Source organism: Syngnathoides biaculeatus, chromosome 6, assembly GCF_019802595.1.
Source record: "Syngnathoides biaculeatus isolate LvHL_M chromosome 6, ASM1980259v1, whole genome shotgun sequence".
Taxonomy (NCBI): Eukaryota; Metazoa; Chordata; class Actinopteri; order Syngnathiformes; family Syngnathidae; genus Syngnathoides; species Syngnathoides biaculeatus.
In genome coordinates, this window is record NC_084645.1 from 4499670 (window position 1) to 4525525 (window position 25856).

The 25856-nt window shown below is 45.7% G+C and overlaps 1 protein-coding gene across 7 annotated transcripts in view; it reads right to left on the reverse strand.

Moving 5' to 3' along the window:
* The window catches only part of LOC133502021 (anoctamin-1-like), a 199870-nt gene that overhangs the window by 87326 nt on the left and 86688 nt on the right, over positions 1-25856 (reverse strand). For 6 of the 7 annotated variants that reach the window (XM_061822299.1, XM_061822297.1, XM_061822296.1 and 3 more), the window contains 6 exons: positions 20899-20910; positions 14732-14806; positions 9656-9724; positions 3993-4194; positions 2954-3065; positions 2759-2816 (listed from right to left, as the gene is read on the reverse strand). In XM_061822299.1, the coding sequence (XP_061678283.1) occupies positions 2759-2816; positions 2954-3065; positions 3993-4194; positions 9656-9724; positions 14732-14806; positions 20899-20910 (528 nt within the window). The remainder of the gene's footprint in view (positions 1-2758; positions 2817-2953; positions 3066-3992; positions 4195-9655; positions 9725-14731; positions 14807-20898; positions 20911-25856) is intronic. The other variant, XM_061822294.1, reaches the window with a different exon arrangement.

Consider the following 25856-nt stretch of genomic DNA (forward strand, 5'->3'; position numbering starts at 1 on the left):
CTCACGTGGAACATGGGATGGACTCTCATAAACCTGGGGAACTTCAATGAGACAGCGACCAGATTAATTACTTTGGTGATGGGGAACGCAACCATGAACCTGGGAGCTAGCTTGTGGGACTCCATCCGAAGTGGAAGGTTCCTTGTGGACAACCAGATGCGTTGTCCCACCCTGTATGTCGGTGCCCTCCTCCTCTTCCGATCTGCCGCGGCCTTGCAGGTGCTACCTGTTCTTAACCGCATCTTAACCGCGAGCTCCCAGGTCCATTTGCAGCATCTCACGACCACCAACGTAGATGGCACCGGGGACTCTGTGCCTTCGAATGGGAAGAGAGAAGGGGGGTATCCGTAAACAACGTGGAAGTGAGCCATACCTGTTGATACGGAGGGCAGCAAATTGTGGGGGTATTCCACCCATCCAAGGTGCCGGCTCCATGTGCTGTGGTCGCGTGAAGCCAAGCAGCGGAGACTGGTCTCCATATCCTGGTTGATCCTCTCAGTTTGACCATTGGACTCTGGGTGTTGGCCCGAAGTTAGACTTGCCTTCACCCCGATAAGGGAGCAGAACTCCCTCCAGAAGCGCGATACTAATTGAGGCCCTCTATTCAAAACCACGTCGGTCGGTAATCTGTGATAGCGGATGACCCCATCAAGCAGGAGTTCGGGAGTACATTTGGCATAAGGAATTTTTGGTAGTGGTATAAAATGGACCATCTTTGAAAATCGATCAACTACCGAAAAGACGGCAGTGCTACCCTGAGTGCATGGCAGGCTCGTCACAAAGTCCAGGGAGATGTAGGACCATGGGCGTGAGGGAACAGGCAGGGGGCGTAGCTCACCCATCGGTCGCAGGCGGGAAGTCTTGTTGGCCATGCACACCGGACACGCGTTGATGTACTCCTGTACCTCCTTCCCAAGGTTTGGCCACCAAAACCGCTGTTCTATCACCGAACGGGTCTTACAGTCCTATTAGTGTGAGCCCAATCCCCTCAGTGAGGGTACAACTAACAGTCGATGGGCAGGACATCCAGCTGGCCTGGGAGAGTCTTTCAGAGCGTCCCTTACCCGGGTCTCGAGCTCCCATGTGAAGCCCGAGATAAAGCAAGACTCATGGAGTGTGCTCGGCCTTGGCTTGTTCACGCTTGTGCATCTGGCTTTCCGTTCTTTGAACCTGGACGAAACGACAATGTCAAGCGAAACCGGGTGAAGAATAGAGCCCACCTGACCTGGTGGGTATTCAGCCTCCTGACAGTCCTGAGATATTCGAGGTTTTTGTGATCGGGTAGCACCAAGAATGGCACCTAGGACCCCTCCAGCCCCTCAATACGCATAGGCTCTGAATCAGGTGCTGGCACCGGTTGGAGTGGGGGCTGTGGTGCGAGGGCTCCTTGCTCCCCCTCCTGTAATGCATCAACCCTCCCCTGGATCGTTAGCTTCTAATCGATACTGAGGGTCAGGGCGATGAGCGAGTCCAGGGTAGTGGGCAGTTCCACTGTGATGAGATGGTTATGAATCCACGATGAGAGTCCCTGAAGGAAGGCGTCGAGAAGAGCCTCCTCGTTCCACCAACTCTTTGTTGCTTGAATGCGGAATTTGACGGCATAGTCTGCTACGCGACGTTGCCCCAGCCAAAGCATGATCAATGAAGCCACCGCCTCGCGTTCCGGGTAGCGAACTGGAACACCTGCATCATCGCACATACGAAGGAGGTCCAGGTACAGCAGGTGTCGGAATTGCGGCTCCATTCGGCAGGTGAAGTATCACGAAAGCAATCCGTGCGTGGTCAGTAGGGAAGGCGGAAGCCTGTAATTCGAAATGGAGATCACACTGGGCATGGAAGGGCTTAACATTACCAGTGTCTCCGGAGAACCACTCGGGCTGAGTGAGTGGCGTGCACACCGACCACTGGACATCCGTGACTGGCGGGAGGGTGGGTGTGGACGGGCTTAGAGGCGTAGTAGCGTTGGTGTTGTCGGACTGACGTTGGCAATGCTGGTCCTAGACGTGAGCCGCGGTTCCAAACGAGTGCATATTTTGAGTAGTCTCTGATTCGTTACCTGGAGAGAAGCCTCCTGTTTGGCCAGGCATCTTCCCTGGATCTGTAGGGAGCAATGGATCTCAGCTGAGGGGGCTGGGTCCATGTCTTGGCCAGATCTTTCTGTCATAACCAGAACGCAGAGTTGTACCCAAATGCATGACTCGGGAAACGTGGAGGCAGTCTGCGAAATATCTTTATTCAGTCCACGGTCGGTACCCAGGCAGGCAGTCCACGAGAGCAGCAGTGATAATGACGTCAGGCTTATGGGGCAGGTCAGGAGACAGGCAGGGGTCGGTACGCCGGGAGTCGACATCAGAGGAGGAAGTGCGGGAACGAGGCATCAATAGCAACAATCTGGCAAAGCCAGACAGTCCGCTGGGTCCTATAAATACTGCAGGTAATTACTGGGGATGAGATGCAGGTGTGCGCCTTGTGATGACAGCAGGTGTGTCGGGGGACCTGCACAGCCAGGGCTACGACCAGCAGGATCATGACACTCGTGGGTCCAATCCAACTCACATCTGACTTTACACTGTGACAGAAACTCACTTAGAAAATCAATCTACATTTGTTCTAAAAGAATGTTGACCAATACCATGAAATATATCACAGACTTTTTACTCACTTATTATTACACCTCTTCGTTCGCAACACCAAAACTAATATTTTATATTTATATTTAATATATTTGCAATTTTAGATTTGTTGTTGCAAGCCTTACCTCCTCCATTCTGTAGGATTCAAACACGTACAAGTAGTTGCCTGGTCGACCTACCAGTCTGCAAAGTAGAGACACCGAAAGCATTCATTTACTTGATCACTCACAGTTTTTTTTTTAATTCAATATTTAGCTCTGCTAAGTTAAACAAATGAATATATTATATGAAATAAAGCAAAATAGGACTGAAGTTGGAACCTTCCCCTGAAGAAAGCGATGTAGATGATTGGTGTGAAAGCATTGACAAACTTCAGAATGAAGGTCTTAAAGATGAGTCTCTCTTCGAAATTCTTGTCAGTTTTTGGCACCTCTAAAACAGAACACACTTTGGTTGGCTTCACTCAATTTGCTTCTGTGGTAATATTTCTCAGTTTCTCCTTAAATGAGACAGAGAGTTGAAAATGTAATCTGTATACTATACACTGTCTAGGTTTCCAGGCTACCTGTGTTACAACATGCAGTAACCTCAACTGTTGAGAAATTTTACCTTTCTTAACAGAGAGCTGTGATGAAACCGAATGCAAAGGGGTTTACTTAACGCATTCCACGGCAAAGCCAAGAGCAGATAACACATCATTAATAAAAAATAAAATTTTAAATTTATTTTTCAAATGTATAGTTTATCCATCCATCCATCCATCCATCCATCCATCCATCCATCTTCTTAGCCGCTTATCCTCACAAGGGTTGTGGGAGTGCTGGAGCGTATCCCAGCTGTCAACGAGCAGCAGGCAGCGTACACCCTGAACTTGAAAAACAGCTGCCCTCACAATCACACCTAGGGGGAATTTAGAGTGTCCAATTAATGTTGCATGTTTTCAGGATGTGGGTGGAAACCAGAGGGCGCGGAGAAAACCCACACAGGTATGGGGAGAACATGCAAACTCCACAAAGGCAGGTCTGGGATTGAACCCGGGACCTCGGAACTGTGATGCCAACGCTTTCTTGCTGATTCACCATGCCGCCCAGTTTAATATCCTAAAGGTGAAATACAGAAGGCCTGATTGATTCAGGATTATTTCCTGGGGCAATTTCTTTTGTACAGAAAGTATGACATATATGCTGATTATTTGAAAAATACATGAAAAAAAAGAGACCACTTGAGGTAGGCAAAAATAACTTGTTTCTCTCTATCGATAGGAGTCTTTCAAGTATTTCAACAATTGCCTAGAAATCAATTGTCAAAAAGAAATCAGCATGCTAAGTCAACAAATCCTTCAAACTGTTCCACACTTACCTAAAACTGTGAGCCATCGTGCTACTGCTCCATAGACCTCATCCAGTATAAGGATGACCACAAGGTTGATAATGGCTGCTGTTGTTTTCACAGTAAGTTGTACATGGTTTCGTGTGATTGGATTGGAGCTCATATGAAGAGCAGCTTTTGTGGAGATCCGGTAAAGTATCACACCAAATACAATGGCAAATGTCACACCAATCTGACAACACAGAGAGCACTTTTACAAATATAATTTTTCAAAACCGAAGTGTGTGCATATATACAGGTATACACGTGTGTGTGTGTGTGTGTGTGCGTGCATCCATCCATTTTTGGAGACGGTTATCCTCACGAGAGTCGCAGGAGTGCTGGAGCCAATCCCAGCTGCCATCGGGCAGGAGGCAGGCTACGCCTGGAAATGGTTGTCAGCCAATTGCAGGGGACACGGAGACATACAACAGCTGCAGACACAATCACACCCAGGGGCAATCCAGAGTCTCCAATCAATGCATGTCTTTGGGACGTGGGAGGAAACTGGAGTGCACAAAGAACACAAACGCAGGCACGGGGAGAACATGCAAACTCCACACAGGCGGGGCAGGGATGTGAACCCCAGTCCTCAGAACTGAACAAAATATATATATCCATCCACTCATTTTCTTAGCCGCTTATCCTCACAAGGGTCACGGGAGTGCTGGATCATATCCCAGCTGCCAACAGGCAGGAGGCAGGGTATACCCTGAACTGGTTGCCAGCCAACTGCAGAGGCACATAGAGACAAACAGCCACACTCACAATCACACACAGGGGCAATTTAGAGTGTTCATGTTGGGATGTTTTTGGAATGGGGGAGGAAACCGGAGTGCCCAGAGAAAACCCACACAGGCACGGAGAGAACATGGAATCTCCACACAGGCGGGGCCGGGATAGAACCCTGGACGTCAGAACTGTGAAGCCAACGCTTTACAGCTGCGCCACCATGCCGCCGAATATATATATATATATATATATATATATACAGTACATAAAATATCATGGTACCATTATATCAATATCATACCTGTGTGGGCTTTCTCTGGGCATTCCAGTTTTCCTCCCACATCCCAACAAATGCAATATTAATTGGAGACTCTAAATTGCCCCTAGTTGTCATTGAGAGAGGGAGATATGTCTGTTTTCATGTGCCCAGCGATTGGCTGGCAACCAGTTCAGGGAGTACGCTGCTTCCTGCTTGATGACAGCTGGAATTGGCTCCAGCCCTCCTGCAATCCTCGTGAGGAAAAGCGGCAAAGAAAATTGATGGATGGATGGATGGATATAATATCATCCATCCCAAGGTTGGGTCATGGGGCGCAAACTTAAGTAGGGAAACCCAGACTTCTTTCTCCACAGCCGCTTCCTCCAGCTCTTCCAAGGCGTTTTCAAGCCCCTTTCCTGGGGCCTCCACGGGGACATGCCTGGTGTACTACACCAGGGAAGAATCCTAAATAGATGACTGACCACCTCATCTGGATACTCTCAATGTGGAGGAGCAGTGGCTCTAATCTGAACCCCTTCTCTGTGGCCGAGCTTCTCATCCGATCTCGAAAGGAGAGCCTGGACACCATGTGCAGGAAACGGTAAATGGCCGAGCTCCTTCTTCACCACAAAGGACCGATATTGAGCCCACACTACCGTAGATGCTACACTGGTCCGTCTGTGGATCTCCAGTTCTATTCTTCCCTAAATTATGAACACGACACCAAGATATTTGAACTCCTCAGGTAAATAAAGGATTTCATCGCAACCTGGAAAGCACAGTTCACCCTGTTCCGACTGAGGACCATGGTCTAGCATTTAGAGGTGTTGATTCTCATCCCAGGCACTCCACACTCAGCTGTGAACCGCTCCAGTGACAGTTGGGGATCATTGTTTGATGAAGTCAAGAGAATCACATCATCTGCAAAAAGCAGGGATCCATGACTTAAACCACCAAACCAGAGTCCAACCCTCACGAGAAATGAGCGCAACTTACTTCCAACTTAGTCGTACAGGGACTGAATATCCTGTATCAGGGGGTTTGGTACCACATACTCCTGAAGAACGCACCACAAAACTCCCGGGGGACACAGTCGAATGGATTCTCTAAGCCCACAAAGCACGTAGACTGGTTGGGGGAATCCCATGCTCCCTTGAGGACTTTGCTGACGGTGTAGAGCTGGTCCGTTGCTCCACAGCCAAGATGAAAACCACATTCCTCCTCCTGAATCGGAGATTCAACTTCCCCATGGAACTTTCTCTCCAGCACGCCTGAAAAGACCTGAGCAGGGAAGCTATGGGTGTGTGACCCCCCCTGTGGTTGGAACACACCCTACAGTCCCCTTTCTTAAAAGGGAGGACCACCACCTCAGTCTGCCAATCAAGAGGCACTGATCCCAATGTCAGTGTGATGCTGCAGAAGCGTGTCAGCCAGGACACATCAGGACTCTTGGTTTGTGTGGCGTGATCGAGCTGCTCTCCCATTTGCTATTGACGTGGCATTCATTTCGTTTCCATTGGACACAAGACTGTCACCGAATACACAATAACACACAGTGATAAAAGAAAAAAAACGTTTTCGTTTGTTTTTTACAAGTTTATTCATATTTATTCACCATGGGCCCAAGAAACGTTAGTGGAATTAAGTATTGTACGTGCGTACATTTGTGTGTATGTTTTCTCTCAGCTGTCAAACGTTTGCCTCCTCCTCTCTCCTACTCACTCACCCTACTCTTCGCATTGTCACCCAATGCCAAAGGGTAAATACTGTCAAGAAAGTTGCCATGCCACGTAAAGCAATGGAGCGAATTGATAATAATTGGCTTGTGTGGCTCGGGTTCAAGTGTTGAGCTGAGCCCTAGAACCAACTCTCAAATTGAACACCAGATGTCACCAAACCAAATTATACTTGATTGGGTCACCCGCTAGGCAAAGGTCTCTCTAATAAACGTAGCCTTCCCACTTAGCATCTCACCGCATTAAATACATATACCAAAGTCAGTAACCTTAAAAACCCAATTATTTTCATATCTTTGTATTCACATCTTGTTTTTGACATAAAGACATCAACAGGATGCGTTTCAGCAGCTGTTCACACCCTGCGGTTTTCAACGGTTTTTCAACGGTGGAGCACAGTTGCCTGCAAGTGACAAACAGGATGTTTGCAGCATCGCTGGGTTGCCAAACAGGAAGCCTGTGACACCCTTGAGTTACCACGCAGGATGTTTGCAAGCAACTGATCTTATTTTTTTATTACTATTTTTCCATTTAACCATTAGTGAAGAATATGATGCTTTGAAATTGCTTTTTGAAAAGAATATAACCTGTGTATGACTGTCCCTCTCAGACAAGGTAACACAACGATGTGCGACCAACGAGAACAAGCCTGATGAATGCATGAGAGAATTGCATTAACAAGAAAGTTGATAAATTTACCGCTATTGCTTAAGAACTAGAGTGAAACTGAACCCGGGTTTGTGGTTATATCTACAGGATGCACCTGTTGGTTGTTGATGTAAGGGGAAGGGACAGTTGAGTTTTCAGGCGCCTTGGCCCATTTTAAGTGAGCTAAGAGGGGCGTGACAAGACACCCCAGGGATGGCAAAGGGGGCCTGATAGAATAACAAAGGGACCCCTTCCCACTGGGTGCATATAAAGCCAAAACCTTCCAGAAAGTTCTACCCAAAAGCTATAAAAACTTTGGATACGGAGGTCCGAGGCTCTTTGCTTGTTTCACGCTGACGAAGAGACTGGCCTTTCTGCAGGGAGTAATAGTTGTGTGGCAAGCTGGCGGGGAGAAATCTTTGAGCAACTTGGGATGGTTATTTTTGACCTCTTCATTTATAATTGGGCACGAGTAAAACAACTACTATAATAAGGTAACGACAGGATAATACCAGCAATATTATGTGGTTACCTAAAAAGGACAAGTTGGCTTGACAATTTATCCTTAATCCTAAAATTCCTTATTACTAAATTAGGCTTTGAGCTTCGTAGGACTTGATCACCCCTAAAAGGCTCACTCAAAAATGGCTACTTTATCGAATTTCTAATGCTTTTGAATGCTTTTAATCTTCCTTCATTTTTATTAATTTTTACTACTTTTATCATTTATCTCACCCTACTTACCATCAGTATCATCATATTAATCATTTTTCCTTTTATTGAATTATGTTCAATTGACATCGAATTTGCCTTAACATTGCAATCACAACCCCACGACTGGCGGGAGTAATTGTCGAGTAATGAATGTTATCTGAACAATTTCCATCATTTTATTAAATACTTTAACTTCCATTTTCATCTATCGTTGTCATTCTTATGAGTTGTCTCATTTTTACCATTCAACCTCATTAAAGATCAATCGCCAACGACATTAACATCACCTAGTTGTAAATTCATTCTATTTTAATCAGTCACTCATTGATAAACTCCGGCTTAATATAAAAACAAATCCGTAAGTGAGGGCAGATCGGATTGGCTCTGCAAAATTAAAGGCCGTTAGTTTGCCTAGGCGAATTCATCTCAACACCGACTTAAGAAGCTCCCGTCCCCCCGCACGCATAGCGTTAGTCTGCTGGGGTAAAAGGGGAGCTTAACCCTTTAACTGTAGAGTCGGTCAGGACATTTCTCACGATTAGTCCTGCGGATAAGCGGAATCTGACAATACATACTTGTGATTCTTTACATTATGTACTTTGAAGGCTTGTTTTTTTTGGGGGGTGGAGGGGGGCGTTGGGTGTGTGGCTTAGAATTTATTGGGCTATTTACATGTAAAATACACTTCTACTTATGAAACATTCAGGTTCCGAAACAACTTCCGGAATGAAGTAATTTTGTAAGTAGTTTTACCAGTGTATATACAACTCCCAATGAAGTTGTCATGTGTAATGTAAATAAAGGCAGAGTACATTGATTTGCAAACACTTTTAATTTAATTCAGTCAACTACACTACAAACATGATATTTTTAATGCTGAAATCGCTAACCCTTTTTTGGTAAATATTCACAAAATTTTGAATTTGATCCCTACAAAATGTTTTTAAAAAAAAAAAGACGGGCCCGTTTACCAATGTGTTACATCACCTTACCTTTCAACAAAAGTCAACCATTTGAAAATTGAGGACACTAATCGTTGAAACCTTGTACATGAAATTCTTTCTCATGCTTTATTAATGTACAACTTGAGTTACTCAACAGTCTGGGGTCTCTGTTGTCATATTTTGTGCTTCATAATGTGCCATACATTTTCAGTGGGAGACTGGCTTGAACTGTGAGCAGGTCAATCTAGTACTCTAGTAACAACAGAGGTTTACGGCGATATTCTACTACACCCACTAACCTGACCTGTTTCCAATTAACCTGTTCATCTGTGGTATCTTCCAAATAGGCATTTTTTTTTAACATTCCACAACTTTCCAAGTCTTTTGTTGCTGCAGCAATGTTTTTGAGAGGTATAAATTTCTAAAATTAGAGAATATTTGCAAAAACACAACAACATTCATGAAAAAATTAAATATTGTATCTTGTCTTTATATTCAGTTGAATATTGCTTGAAAAGATTTTGCAAGTTATTGTATTGTATTTTTTGTGTTTGTTTCACCTTCATTGGAATTGGCGTATGTATCATATTACAACCATTAAGAAATCTAGTGAAAACTTACCATTAACAACATTGCAACAAAGTTTGTCATGTAGGCTGGGAGGCGATCTCGACATGTCAGCTTTTCCATCTGAGAAAAACAAAAACTTTTGAAAAGAGATTTTTAACAGGTGCACTGACATTGATGGTGAGCTGTAGAACAGAAAGCACATACAGGAAAGAAAAGTACAATATACTGTATTTACTATGAGAATGTTGACCTAATGTTCCATCCATTCATTTTCTCCCACTTCTCTGGTTCGGGTCATGGGGGAAGTAGTTCTGCAGGGATACTGTAAGATAAGCTTACACATTTCACAGAGGCCTGTGAAATGTATCACCTCATGTGTCATAAATCTCTTTTAATGACTCTGTTGCTGTGCAGGGATGCGTGTGTGTGCTGTTTGTCTATGGGAAGTTTAAGAGCTCAAGATGACTGCAAATTTATGATAGCTGCATTCTTGTGGGTTTTTGTAACAGGAAGAACTGTGTCTACTCAGAGGACACCCGGCCTTGAGAAGATTAACTGTCTCTGTATAACAACTTTACTTGTCTTGTGAAACCTGCTCTCCCCCACCCTATGAGTGGAGCTCAATAAAATGTGTGGTTTTGGGGAGACTCGGAGAGAGTCTTACGGGCGGGCTTGGAGGATATGTTCTTCTTCCCCCGAACTTTCCCCAAACTGCAGTTTGGTAAAAAATAACTCTGCCTCTGTCTCAATCATTTTATCCTGGTGCCGTGAGCTTCTAGGTCCACATTGAGCGAGAAGTCCGTGCTTTGGACCTAACAATACCCAGACTTCCCTTTCCCCGGCCACTTCTTCCAGCTATTCCGAAGGGATCCTGAGGCAGTCCCAGGCCAGCTGAGAGACATAGTCTCTCCAATGTGTCCTGGGTCACCAGGGAGGCGTCCGGGAGGCATCTGGCTCAGATGCCCCAGCCACCTCATCTGGCTCCTCTCAATGCGGGGGAGCAGCGGCTCGACACTGAGCCCCTCCCAGATGACAGAGCTTCTCACCCTGTCTCTAAGGGAGAGCCCGGACACCCTGCGGAGGAAACTCATTTTGGCCGCTTGTATCCGGGATCTTGTTTTTTCGGTCATAACCCACAGCTCTTGCCCATAGGTGAGGGTACGAATGTACATCGACTGGTAAATTGAGAGCTTTGCTTTCCGAGTTAGCTCCCTCTTCACCACAATGGACAAATACAAAGTCAGCATCACTACAGACGCTGCACCGATCCGTCTGTCGATCTCCTGCTCCATTCTTCTGTCACTCGTCAACAAGAGCCCAAGATACTTGAACTCCTCCACTTGATGCAGGATCTCACCCCCGACCCGAAGAGGGCACGCCACCCTTTTCCGACTGAGGACTATGGTCCCTGATTTGGAGGTGCTGATTCCCATCTGAGCTGCTTCACACTCAGCTGTGAACTGGACTGGTTGTACAGGGACCGAACAACACGTATCAGTGGGTTTGGTACCCCATTCTCCTGAAGAACCCCCCACAAGACTCCCTGAGGGACACAGACGAACGCCTTTTCCAAATCCACAAAACACATGTAGACTGGTTGGGTGAACTCCCATGACCCTCGAGGATCCGGGAGACGGTGTAGACTGGTCCACTGTTCCACGGGCAGGACGAACACCACATTGCTCCTCCTGGATCTAAGATTCGACTTCCCAATGGACCCTCCTCTCCAGCACCCCTGAATAGACCTTACCAGGGAGGCTGAGGAGTGTGATGCACTTTCATTGGAAAAAAACCCTCCACTGTTCACCACCCCAATCTGCCATTCCAGAGGCCTTGTCTCCGATGTCCATGGGATGTTGCAGAGGCGTGTCAACCAGGACAGCCCCACAACATCCAGAGTCTTTATGAAATTGGGAGAGTTCTTCCCACGAACTCACAACATCCCGAGATGAGGTCAGCAGTGCCCCATCCCCACTATACACAGTGTTGACAGTGCACTGCTTCCCGCTCCTGAGACACCAGACGGCGGACCATAATTTCCTCAAAGCCTTCTTGAAGTCGTTCTCCATGGCCTCACCGAACTCCTCCCATATCCGGGTTTTTGCCTCACTGACAACCAAAGCTGCAATCCGCTTGGCCAGCTGGTACCTATTAGCTGCCTCGGGAGTCCCACGAGCTAAAAATGCCCAATAGGACTCCTTCTTCAGCTTGACAGTATCCCTCACTGTTAGTGTCCACCAACATCTTCTGGAGTTGCCGCCATGACAGGCACCGACCACCTTACGGCCATAGCTCCAGTCGGCCACCTCATCAAGGGAGGTGCAGAACATCATCCTCTCTGACTTAATGTCCCCTGCCTCCCCTGGAACGTGGACAAAGTTCTTTCAGATTCCTTCTGATAGGTGAAAAAAGGTCCACTGTTGGAGCAATTGGAAAATGGAAGAGGCTAAACATGATGGTCGATCTCAATCGGAGTGGAGCCCCATGCAAGATATCACCTCGTGGGGTCTCAATGGTCATTAGAAAGGTGAGGAATCAGCCCAGGACTACACGACAGGACTTGATCAATGACCATTCCACCAACCGTGTTTGGAGGAAGACGAATGATGACTTCCACCCCAAGAGCATTATCCCTACTGTGAAGCATGGGGGTGGTAGCATCATGCTTTGAGTTTTTTTTTTTACTGCACACGGGACAGCACGACTGCACTGTATTAAGGATGACCGCAACCATGTATTGTGAGATTTTGGGGAACAACTTCTTACCCTCATTAAGAGGACTGACGATGGGTCATGGCTGGGTCTGTGAACATGACAATGACCCAGAGCACACAGCCAGAAAAACTGGCTCTGTAAGAAGCCTATCAAGGTCCTGGTGTAGCCTTGCCAGTCTCCAGACGGAAACCTAATAGAAAATCTTTGGAGGGAACTGAAACTCCATGTTTCTCAGCGACAGCCCAGAAACCTGTTTGAGCTAGAGAAGATCTGTGTGGAGGAGTGGGCCAAAATCCCTCCTGCAGAGTGTGCAAACCTGGTGAATAACTACAGGAAACGTTTTTTACCTCTGTAATTGCAAACAAAACCCACTGTAACAAATATTAACATTGGTTTTCTCAGATGTTTTTAATACTTATTTGCAGCTGTATCACCCAAATAAATCCTTAGAAAAAAATCATACATTGTGATTTCTGGATTTTTCCTTTTAGATTATCTCTCTCACAGTGGACATGAACCTACGATAAAAATGTCAGACCTCTCCATGATTTCTAAGTGGGAGAACTTTCAATATAGCAGGGTGTTCAAATACTTATTTTCTTCACTGTATATATAGGAGCGGGGTACACCCTGAACTGCTTGCCAGCCAATCACAAGGCACATCAAGACCAACAGCTGCACTCACAATCAGACCTAGGAGATATTTAGAGTGTCCGATTAATGTTGCATGTTTTTGGAATGTGGGAGAAAACCGGAGTGCCTGGAGAAAACCCATGGTGAGAACATGCAAACTCCACAGAGGCGGGTCTGGGATTGAACCCGAGACGTCAGAACTGTGAGGCCAATGCTTTTCAGTTTATTGTCTTCTGACTAGACTCCCAAAAAAGTATTAAACAACTGTAGCTCATTCAGAAAGCTGCAGCTCGCGTTCTGACCAGAACAAAGCGGTCAGAGCATATAACTCCCACCCTAAAGCCCTTGCACTGGCTTGCAGTCAGCTTTAGAATAGAGAGTTCTGCTCCTAGTCTATAAATCACTAAAGGATTTAGGTCCTGAATACGTGAAAGAAATGCTTACAGAATACAAACCCAGTAGAGCTCTGACAGATTCAGGTCAAATGCTGGAGCACAGAGTCCAAAACAAACACGGTGAAGCAGGATTTAGCTATTATGGTGCACACAAATGGAATAATTTGCCAATAAAGGTGAGGTTAGCTCCAAGTGTGAATGTTTTTAAATCCAGGTTGAAAACATTTTTTGTCATGCTTTTGTAACATACAAGAGAAAAGAGAGTTGGTTATATTGTTTTTTTTTTCTTTCACCAAAATCCCTCAAATCCTTTTTGGATTATCTACGGTATTGTAATTTAATTTCTAATCTGACATGGGATTCCAATTATTAGAGTTAATTTTTACAATGTATTGCTGACTAACATGGAAGTGTTCCTGTGAGAAATGTATATTTTTTTCATTATTTATATAGATGCGTATTTTTTTTATTTTTTATTATTCCTGGTAATCCATTCACATGGTGATTTGGTTGAATTATTTTAATACTGTACATTGAGCACTGGCTTGTTAATGGTTATTAATCTTATGTACAAATTATTCATACATGTTTTATTTTTCATAAAATTGTGAGGTTGCAGAGCATAATGTGAATCAGCCATGAATCTGTTTGCGAGAGGTGGCCTTTTGGTTGGCATGAAGCTCACACTCTTGATTTCATTTCATATGATGCAGGAATAAAACAACAGTCAGACAGACAGCAGCCTTTGTGTCCAGCGTCCCTCTTTGTCTGGTCTCCCTCTATACACCAGAACACAACACAGTGTAGGCAGGGTGTGAGGACTGGCCAGGCTACACTTTTTAGAGTATTTCCACTTTTTAATAATTTCTTGCACTGTACGTGGTTTAACTGCACTCTTTTTAAATATATATATATATATATATATATATATATATATATATATATATATATATATTAGTCATTTTTGTTTCTATCCCAATGTCAATGTTTTATCTCTTTGTTTTCATGGAATGTTAATCATGTAAAGCACATTGAGTTACCTCGTGTATGAAATGCGCTATACAAATAAATTTACTTTGCTTTGCTTCGCTTCACATGGCTTGAGAAAGTTAGCACAACTGAACTTTCCTTGTCATTGCCAAACTGCTGGTGACCCCAAACAGTGCGTGAGCTGAAGCTGTATTTCTTTACCAAATGAAAGGTATCACTGAACTCATTTCGGCTTGTTTAACGTTATAACTGATACCGTGAAACATGCATTGTGTGACTTTTTAAAAAATCTGAATTTGATATTGATTTCTGATGCCTACCTGGGGAACTTACACACAAATATGTAACTTTTTAAAATGTTACTCCAGATTCAAACATTTCCAATGAAGCATACCTTGTACTGTGTTGTGTGATCTCTGCTTAGAGACTTCTGCGTGACTTGGAATTCATATTCTGCTCTGGGGTGGTCCTGTGGTGGTAATGGACAGAAAAATTGGGTAAAAAGGGCTAGAAACGAGGCAAATTTAAGATAGCCATGGACCCTTTGAGAAAAAGTTTGTATTTCCAATGTAAAAAAGAAATTTGAATAATCTATACTATGGTGTCGAATGAAAACAGCAACTTTTTAGTCAGTTGAATTTCAGACAGCGAATTGTAGCCGGTTGAATTTCAGACTGCAAATTGTTGCCGGTTGAATTTCAGACAGTGAATTATAGCCAGATGAATTGTTAACATTGAAAAGTTACACTGTAATACAAGTATTGAAAATGTGATCACTTTACATTTCAAATTCAAATCCTGGTAGCACATGGCGTAATTTCCGTCCTCGAGAGCGCACCTAATTATAAGCGTCACCCAGTACATTTGTAAAGGAAATACCATTTGGTACATATATAAGCCGCACTTGTGTAAAAGCCCAAAGTGGCCACATTGAAACACCAGATATTTACAAAGAAAGATGGTACACAGAAAGAGTTTTGAAAGTTTTAATGCCTTACCTTAGCTTAACATAGCAAAAACACGGTGGCCCGAACAGGGTTGTTTAAAATGACAGCTTAGGGGTAAAAAAAAAAAAAAAAAAAAAAAAAAAAACAGCCGCAGCAGCTACACAGTAGCAACATGGTAGGACAGCACTCACAGGGCCGGTTAAAAAAAAAGAAAAACATACCTAAAAAACTGAGACTCGGCAGTAACACAGCAGCACTATACTAGCGCGGCGCTAACGCTAGTGTGGCGCTAACAGGACCGGTTAAAAAATACATATACCGTAAAAATCACTGGGATGCAGCAGCAACACGCTAGCACAGCACTAACGCTAGCGCAGCGCTAACAGGGCTGGTTATATAAAAAAAAAAAAAAAAAACATACCTTACTTGGCACATATATTCCACCGGTCTCACTCTCGAGTGCCCCCTTGCAGGCATTAAAAAAAATTGTAACAAATTAGCCGCAGGGTTGAAAGCGTGTGGAAAAAAGTCACGGTTTATTGGCCAGAAATTACAGTATTTAATTCCTTAGGCTATTAAGTAAATATCCACATTTTTTTCTCGTTTCTTATCAAGAAAAATAGTATTGTATTGTGTATAAATGTAAAAACATAGTACAAAAGAATGTACAAAAATAGCTCGTTTTGATAAGTACAACTAAGCTGAAAGTGACACACTCAATCAGACAAATATAGACTATAATAGAGTACATTAGTGTGTTGTGTCTTAAATTTCATGGCCAAGAGAATGCAGAGCACCTCCCCTGTAGCCTGTTTTCTCTCAACCTACTCAGCAACTCTTGCAGAAGGGATTCAGAGGGCTTAACTAATCAGTGAGAGCTCAGCGTAATTACCACTCACTTTCAGTGTTTCTTTATAACACAATCGCTTGCAATCTTGTTTTTCCCTAGTAATTATCTGACCTCATTTTCATGTTTTTGGACCTTGCCTTTTGCCACATGATTTTGTGCCTTTGCCTTTTTTGGACTGCCGACCTGTGTATGACCTCTGCCTGGAAAAAAAAAAATATCTTGCCACTGCCTCAGAGTTTTATTTGGTTCCTACCCTTGTCCCATGTTCAAATTGGCCACAACAGGGCCCAGCGGGAAAAACGCGGCATCGCCTGTCAAGCCACCGGTCTGCCTCCCAGCACACTCAGCCTGTGGACCAAGTGTCCCCTCTCTGAGTGGTCAGTCTTTTTGTCCTCGCCTTCCTTTTCTCCTGCGCCTCCCATGTATTATGATGATCCTCCTCATCCAACCCATTCACTGCCACCTGTTTTTTTTAGACACTGATTTTTTTTTTTATCTTGATGAGCTTGACTTATATGACCAGCTGCCTGATTCTGACCCTGATATATCCATAAATTTTCTGAGCCGTATATCCTCATGAGGGTTGCAGGAGTACATGAGGGTTGCAGGAGTACTGAAGCCAATCCCACCTGTCATCGGGTAGGAGTTGGGGTACACCCTGAGCTGGTTACCAGTCAATCGCAGGGCACATGGAGACAGACAACAGGCGCACACACATTCACACCTAGGGGAAATTTACTCTCCATTTAATGCATGTTGGTGGGATGTGGGAGGAAACCAGAGCGCCCGGAGGAAAATCACGCAACCACGGGCAGAACATGCAAACTCCACACAGGGACAGGATTTCAACCACGTACCTCAGAACTGTTGTACAGCAGCTCCACTGTGCTGCTGACTCTAATATAGATTTAGTTTTTTCCCTCCCTACTTTTAGTGCAAGTCAATTTGTGTTACCCTGTATGTCTAAACCCAAGTCCTCTCCCTCTGACCTTTTCTGGGGCACCTGATTGGCCATTTATCTGGGACCCCCACGTGGTGGCCAGTGCAACTGTCCAAGTAGTGCACAGCTTGATGGGTCCCGCTTCACTCCGCCCAAGTCACGCCAAGAAATATCCAACCCTGAGTCAACTCGTTCCATACCACCCATGTTTCCCAGTTCACTTTCCTGAGTTCCTGTTTACTCTGCCCCTCTCGTATCAACTCCTACTAAGTCTCTATCAGCAGGCTAAGGAAACATCTGCAGACCCTGAGCTGCCTCTTGCTCATGTCTCGGTGGAGCCTGAGCCCGAGCCACCTCTTGGTAATGACTCCGTTAAGCCTGACCCCAAGCTGCCTCTCACTCATCATGTCTCGGCACAGCCACACACTGTGCTGCCTCTCGGGCATGTCTTGGTGGGGCTGGACCCACAGCCGCCTCTTGCTTATGTTTCAGCGGTGCCTGAACCACAGCTGTCTCTCGTACATGTCTTGGCGCTTCCTGACCCGCAAGCTCCTCTTGTTCATGACACTGCAGTGCCCGACACCCATCCGCCTCTCCCTCATGTCTCGGCAGAGCCTGACCCCGAGCCGTCTCTTGCTCATGACTTGGCTAAGCCTGACCCCGAGCTGCCACTCGGTCATGTCTTGGTGGGGCTTGACCTGCAGACACCTCTTGCTTATGCCTCAACGGTGCCTGAACCACAGCTGTCTCTCGTACATGTCTCGGCGCTGCCTGACCCGCAAGCTCCTGTCGTTCATGCCACAGCAGTGCCTGACACCCAGCCACCTCTCGCCCATATCTCTGTGGTTCCCGACCTGCAGCAGCAGCATTCTCTCGCCCATGCCTCAGCTGTGCCCAACCATTAGCTATCGACTCTCACCCATTCCTCAGCGGTGCCTGGGCAACAGCCGTCGTCTCTTGTCTTTGCCTTGGTGGTGCCCAAGCTACAGCAGCCTCCACCTCTCGCCGATGCCTCGCTGGTGCTCGACCAACAGCAGCTGCCGTCGCCGGCTCTCGACCATGCCTCGTTAGTGCTCGACCAACAGGCGTTGCCGCCACCACCTCTGGACCATGTCTCAGTGGCGCTCGACGAGCAGCAGCAGGCGCCGAAGGTCTCTCATCCATGCCTTGTTGGTGCTTGACCAACAGCAGCTGCCGCCATCACCTTTGCACCATGTCTCGGTGGCGCTCAAAGAGCAACAACTGCTGCAGCTGCCTCTCAACCATTGCTCGACTGTGCTCGACCACCAGCTTTCAGCGATGTTCGACCAGTAGCAGCTGGCACTGCGCCGCCTCTCGACCATGCTTTGGCGGTGCTCGACAGGTAGCAGCAGCCACGCCTTTCGACCATGCTTCGGTTGGTTCTCAACCAGCAGCAACTGCTGACTTTTGCTCCTGCTTCAGCAGTTTTCTTTTGCCGCAGTTCTCTCCTGTTCCTGTTTGGATCACGTTGTGCCATTGTGACCCTCCTCACGGACGTCCACTTGTTTGGCTCCATAGGACCCTTCGCTGCTTAACCAAGCTCCTTGCTTTGGGTGGGATCGATGGCCACCGGACAGACTGGGTTGGGGGTTTGGGCCATTATCTGGACCCCATTCCGCCCGGCCCTGGTTGGTGTTTTGTTTTTGTCTTTGTAATCGCATCGGGGATCCACTCGTTGGGAGGGACTTCTGTCAGGGCCGTGCGTCCAGCAGCAGTTCCTCACCTGCACCTCATTTGCTCTAATTATGCTAAGTATTTAAGCCGTGTATGTTGTGTTACTAGTTGCCAGTTTGTTATACAAGACTGTCTGAGTCTCGCGTGAGTTGCCTAGTAGTTATCCGACATCATTTTCATGTTTTTGGACATTGCCATTTGACACTTGTTTTTGTTCCCTTGCCTTTTTTGGACTGCCTACCTATGACCTCTGCCTGGAATAAAACCACCCTCGAAATCATGTCACTCAGAGTCCTGCATTTGGGTCCTACCCTTTGTCCCATGTTTGTGACCAGTATATAATTCATAGATTATTTATTGTACATATTGATTCATATCCATCCTCCCAACATTTTCTTCTTTTTCTCGTGTTGGTCACGGGGGAGTAGTTTAAGCAGAGAAGCCCAGACTTTTGTCTCCCAAGCCACTTCCTCCAGCTTTACCAAAGAGATCCAAAAGTTTTCCCAGGCCATCTAGGAGAAATTGTGCATCTTGGGTCTTACCTAAGGTCTCCTTCCAATGGAATGTGCTTCGAAGACCTTCTTGCCTTGCATCCTCATCAGCTACCCCAGCCAGAGCTGAAGTGGAAGTACCCTGACAAGCTCACTTTGTCCTGTATCTGCAATTGTGTTCTTTCAGTCACGAGGGTGAGGGTGAGAATGTAACTAACCTGTAAATCACATTTGCCTTTCAGATGCAGCCCTGATTTTCCATTGGCCAAGGGGTATTTATGGCTAAGTGATTAGTGTCCCACAGGACCTATGCTTGGGGCAGGAGTCCACAACCCAAAGATGACCATCCAACCTTTTCAGACTGAGGGATTATATTTAGTGCTCCTGATTCTCTCTGTCTCTGTCTCTCTCTCTGTCTCTGTCTCTGTCTCTGTCTCTCTCTCTCTCTCTCTCTCTCTCTCTCTCTCTCTCTCTCTCTCTCTCTCTCTCCTCTCTCTCTCTCTCTCTCTCTCTCTCTCTCTCTCTCGTACCCTTGGTGGAGATTACAGCTATATGAAGCAAATGAAATCATCATCTCCAAAAAGCAGATATCACTAAAGCACATGCTCTCTTCTCCCAGCCAGCACCTGTAAAATTTTGATTCAAAATTAAATTCTAAATTAACAGTCAGTGGCCAAGAACAGCCTTAGTGGTGTCTGCCCTCATCATGAAAAGTTGAGACTTAACTCTCAGCAATGGGGACCAAACACTGCCACCAGTTGTGCAGGGACCAAATGACCCATTTCAGGGTGTCAGATAACCCACATTCCTTGGGCAACACCCCAAGAGTACAGGGTCAAACACATTTTTCCTTGTCCACAAAGACATGGAACCGAGGGTATAAAGCTGGTTCGCTGTTCTCCTACCAGGATAAATAGACTGCTTCTCCTAAATTCAAGGTTTGACTTACCAATGGATCAGCCCCTTTCATGCTCATTGTTATGTCAGAGGAGAGAAGAGAAACTCTTTCTAACAGGGGAGTTTGCCAGACATTTTCAGCTGACTCTCACATTATGTTTAGATTTGCTTGGCTAAACCAGCATCCGCCACATTCACCATAGCCAATAGACCACCATATCCTCATCAGTGGACATCGCAACCCTTCTCACAAAATTGCTGGACACGTGGCCACAAGTTGAATCGCACAACTAGAAACTTGTCAAACTGTGACCTAGGGTGTCTTGGTATCAACTGCAGATGTGGACACCCTTATAGTTGAACATGGTGTTTGATATGGACAATTTGTGACAACCATCGTTGTCCAATAACAAAGCACTACTCAGGTTTAGTTGGGGGAGGGAGTTCATCCAAATCACTCCCTTCCTGGTGTCACAGTCTTTGCCTTAATTAAAGTCCCACAGAAGATCAAATGTGTCCCAGAGGGTGTAACTTCAGGACTCCAAATATTGTGGGGACTCAGAGCTGTTCGGTCCAGAGGCACTATGCTCCATTTTCTGTAACATTGGCAAGTTATTTTATTGGATGTTTTACAGTGTATTTTATTAATACATTTACTGTAGTGATAAGCATGAGAAAATAATTTAAGAGTAGCAGAAAGACAGAATAATAACATATGTAAAAAATATACTTTATCCAAACCTTGAGTGCTTCCTGTGAAAAATAAACAAAGAGAAACAGAGGAGAGGGTGGAGGGGAGAGATCTATTGTTAGTGAAGGCAATCTGAAGAACCTGATCAGTGGTAACATGAAAAGTAATTGATATACTACACAGACAAATGATACAAATTATTCATTGCAGGTATATGATGTCGTGCAAGCCTCGTACACTCAGTGGCTCAGTCACACATTAATAACAAAACAGAAGCTATTGGGAGGTTCAGTTTTACTCAAGGACATTTGAGATTTGTGGCACTATCGAGAAAAACCTGCAACATTTACATGTAAATCAGACATGTATATACTGTTCTAAAGTGCAGACAGTACCAGGTGCCTATATGGAGGAGGCGTCTAGTGGAGAGATACTTTTATTTGTAACAGTACTTAAATATATTTTCACCTGCCTGAACAGCAGGGATGAAGCAAACAAACAAAAGCCTCTAGTCCTTACTCTTAATTGCCCATAGTTGTAACTGTGATTGTGAATGGCTGTTTGTTTATATGTGCCCTGTGACTGGCTGGGAGCAAGTTTGGGGTGGACCCCACCTTTCGCCAAGAATAGGCTGGGATGGGCTCCAGGATCCCCGTGACCCCACTGAGGATGAGCAGTATGGAAGCTAAATGAATGAATGAATAAATTGTTTTATTTATCCGTCCCTTATACAGCTTGTCCTCAATGGTGTCGCGCATATGGAGGACTAAGAATGCCAAAATCCATCCATCCATTTTATACCGCTTCTTCGGATCGGGTCTTGGGGGAAGAAGCTTCAGCAGGGGTACCCAGACTTCCCTTCCCCCAGTCACTTCCGGAGGGATTCCAAGGCATTCCCAGGCCAGCCAAGAGACACAGTCTCTCCAGCATGTCCTGGGTCATCTCCGGGGTCTCTTTCCACTGGGACATGGCTGGAACACCTAACCAGGGAGGCGTCTTGGAGGCATCCGGATCAGATGCCGCAGCCACCTCATCTGGTTCCTCTCAAGGCGGTGGAGCAGCGGCTCGACACTGAGCCCCTCCTGGATGACCGAGCTTCTCCCCCTATCTCTAAAGGAGAGTCCGGAAACTCTGCAGAAGAAACTCATTTTGGCGGCTTCTATCCAGGATCTTGTTCTTTCCGTAACGACCCACAGCTTGTGACCATAGGTGAAGGTAGGTACGTACATCGACTGGTAAATTGAGAGCTTGACATTTGGCCTTAAGCCTTTCAAGGCTGAAGAGTCTGATCCCCTATAGAGATCGTGCACATGACATCCCCGTTTTCACGGCACCATTATGCCAGTCAAACAAAGCTGTTCGGCAGTGCACCGTAGCAGATTTTTCACAATAGCCGAGACCTATTGTGCTTTTGATTGTCACAATAGACGAGATAGTTCTTCAAACAGATCATTTAATAGAATACCATCTGAAAAGAAAAGAAAAGATCGATGGATTTTAGCAATTAAACGGGATGGTACCCAACAAAAGACACACGTCTGTGTAGCAATCATTTCATTTCAGGTAGGAATTATTCTTCTCAATCTCAAGTTATCAAGAAGTATTTATAACGCTAAATTGACTCATTTGAGAATAATTCATATTTAAAAATAATAATTAACCATATGTCACGGAGGTTTACGGAGGTAAGCGTGTGGCAGAAATACGCTTCAATGTACCAAGGAGATGACTCCATCCTAACTTTTTTTTTTACAGCCATAGTTAATTCTAAAGTTTTTTGGGAGGTGGGGGTTGAAAATCTTTCTGACAGGGGATTCTGCCAGCCGTTCCTAGCAGACCCTCACAATACATTTGGGCCTGCCACATTGGACCGGCATCTTCCCCCACAATCAGAGTCAACTCACCACCAGGTGGTGATCAGTTGAAAGCTCTGCCCCTCTCTTCACCCGAATGTCTAAGACATGCAGTCACAAGTCCGATGACACGACCACAAAGTCGATCAATGAACTGCGACCTCGGGTGTCCTGGTGCAAAGTGCACATGTGGACACCCTTATGCCTGAACATGGTGTTTGTTATGGACCATGACAGGAGCTTGCGGGTCAGGCAGCGCCGAGACATGTACGAGAGACAGCTGTGGTTCAGGCACCGTTGAGGCATAAGCAAGAGGTGTCTGCAGGTCAAGCCCCACCAAGACATGACCGAGTGGCAGCTCGGGGTCAGGCTTAGCCAAGTAATGATAAATTTGAACTGTAATGATTATGAGCACAGAAGTCCAGTAATGGAACACTCCTCTGATTCTGATCGGGGCGAAGGGGGTGTTCTTCCCAATCATGCCCTTCCAGGTCTCACTGTCATTGCCCCCATGTGTATTGAAGTCACCCAGCAAAATGATGAAGTCCCCAGAGGCAGTGCTCTCCAGCACTCCCTCGAAGAACTCCAAAAAGGGTGGGTACTCTGAACTGCTGTTTGGTGCGTAGGCACAAACAACAGTCAGGACCCGTCCCCCTACCTCACGCACCAACTCGGGCTCCTTCCCTGCCAAAGAGGTGACATTCCATGTCCCTAGAGCTAGTTTCTGTAGCTGGGGATTGGATCACCAAGGGGCCCCACCTTTGGCCATTTCTCACATCTCACCTCACCCCTAGGCCCCTCTCACAGTTGGTGAGCCCATGGGAAGGGGGGCCTATGTTACCCTTTCAAGCTGTGCCCAGCCGAGCAGGTCCGGCCACCAGGCGCTTGCCTCCGAACCCCACCTCCAAGACTGGCTCCAAAGGCATCGGGGCAAGGGAAACCAAGATCTAATATTTGTACTCGTCATAGGGGACATGCCAAAAATGAAATAAATATGTAATTAAAATACAGTAATGACATGTGTCATGAAATATGTTTCAAACATTTTCAGATCATGCAGGTACACTTCAAAACTCAAAAACACTCAGCAACACACACACACACACACACACACCACACACACACACCACACACACACACACCACACACACACACACACACACACACACACATTGAGCCACTTATCCTTGCGAGGGTCACGAGAATGCTGGACCCAATCCCAGCTGTCATTGGACGGGTTGCCAACCAGTCGCAGGACAGATGGAGGCAGACAACAGTCACACTTAAAATCACACCTTGGGATGATTTATAGTCTCCAATTAATGCATGTTTTGAGATTTGGGAGGAAACCGGAGTGCCCAGTGAAAACCCACACAGGCACGGGGAGAACATGCAACCTCCACACATGCGGGGCTGGGACTTGAAGCCCGGTCCTCAGAACTTTTAGGCCAACGCTCTACAGCTGTACCACCGTGCCGCCCCATACTAAACCTTATTGATTAAATTATGTCACTAAGTTTCACCTTATCTTAGTGGAGGGGTTTTTGTGTCCTAGGAGCTACAGACAAACAGATCCTAAGTGAGGCACCAGACAAAGTATGGCTCAGTGATCCCTAATTACGAATAAAGTCAATCGACCAAGGTTTCCCTTGCTTGGATGCGGGTCACTGCTGCCCACCTTTTGGAGCTAGCCCTAAATCTTTGGTTCAAAAGCAAGCACCTGTTGGCCACTCCTGTCACCAGTGGGCAAGGTTGGGCAAAGCCCGAAGATGTAATATGGGGCGCCCCTCTCATGAGGTCATTGCCGGCCAAGGTGTTCAGGTGCGTAGTTGAGCTGGGTGGCGGCCTGAGCAGGGACCTTTGTATGCCAATCTGTGGCTGGCTCTGGCTACAAACACAGGGTCTAACGACATAGAATGTCACCTCTCTGGCAGGGAAGGCATTGAAGGTCGTGTGAAAGGTTGAAAAGTTTCAACGAGATACAGTCAGACTCACTTCTAAACACAATTTGGGCCCTGGTACCACTTTTCGTGAGAGGGGTCAGACTGCCTTTCACTCTGGAAATGGCCAGAGTGAGAGGTGCCGAGCAGGTTAGGGTGTACACATTGCCCCATGTCTTGGTGCCTGTACGCTGGGGATCGCCCCAGTGAATGAGAGGGCAGCCTCCCACCCCCTACAGGGTGGAGAGGGGATGTCAGTGATAGGTCCCGACTATTGTTTGTGCCTATGCACCAAACAGAAGTTAAGAGTATCAACCTTTTTTGGAGACCTTGGAGGAGACTTTGTTGGAGTCTTACTGGTTCTGTGCAGTGGACAGGTGTCTTTATACAGCTAACAAACTCTTACCGGTGCTTAACATTTAAGAATAACAGGTGGAATACTGGTGGACTTTTTAGAGGAGGACAAACAGGTGTTTGAGGGACATAATTTTTGCTTATTGATAGGTATTCAAATCCTTATTTGCTGCAGTAACAACTAAATTAAAAAAAAAATCTCCTGGAGAGCGTTGGCGTTACAGTTCTGAGGACCTGGGTTCCATCCCAGCCTTCCATGTGTGGAGTCTCCCTGTGCGGGTTTTCTCTGGGTGCTCCGGTTTCCTCCCACATCCCAAAAACATGTAACATGGACACTCTAAATTGCCTCTAAGTGTGATTCTGAGTGTGACTGTTGTCTGTCTCCATGTGCCCTGTGATTGGCTGGCAACCAGTTCGGGTGTACCCTGCCTCTTGCCCCATGACAGCTGTGATAGGCTCCAGCACTCCCTGCGACCCTTGTGAGGAAAAGTGGCAGAGAAAATTGATGGATGGATGGGTGGATGGATGGATGGATATATATATATATATATATATATATATATATATATATATATTATATATATATATATATATATATATATAGTATATTTTATATAAACACGTCCACATCCTTTGAGAAATCTCCACCACCCACCACTGCAAACAAACATACATTGGTTCACACCCAATTTTGTCTAATTACCGTAACATACATAGTGTATTTAGTCTATGGGAGGATACTGTCAGTAGTTGTAATTACTTTTGATTATTATTTAGAACAATTGAAAGAAAAATGTTGTATGTTCGGTATTTGCTTTTCTGTGAACATACACACGACTAACTGTGACTTTGGAAAACTCA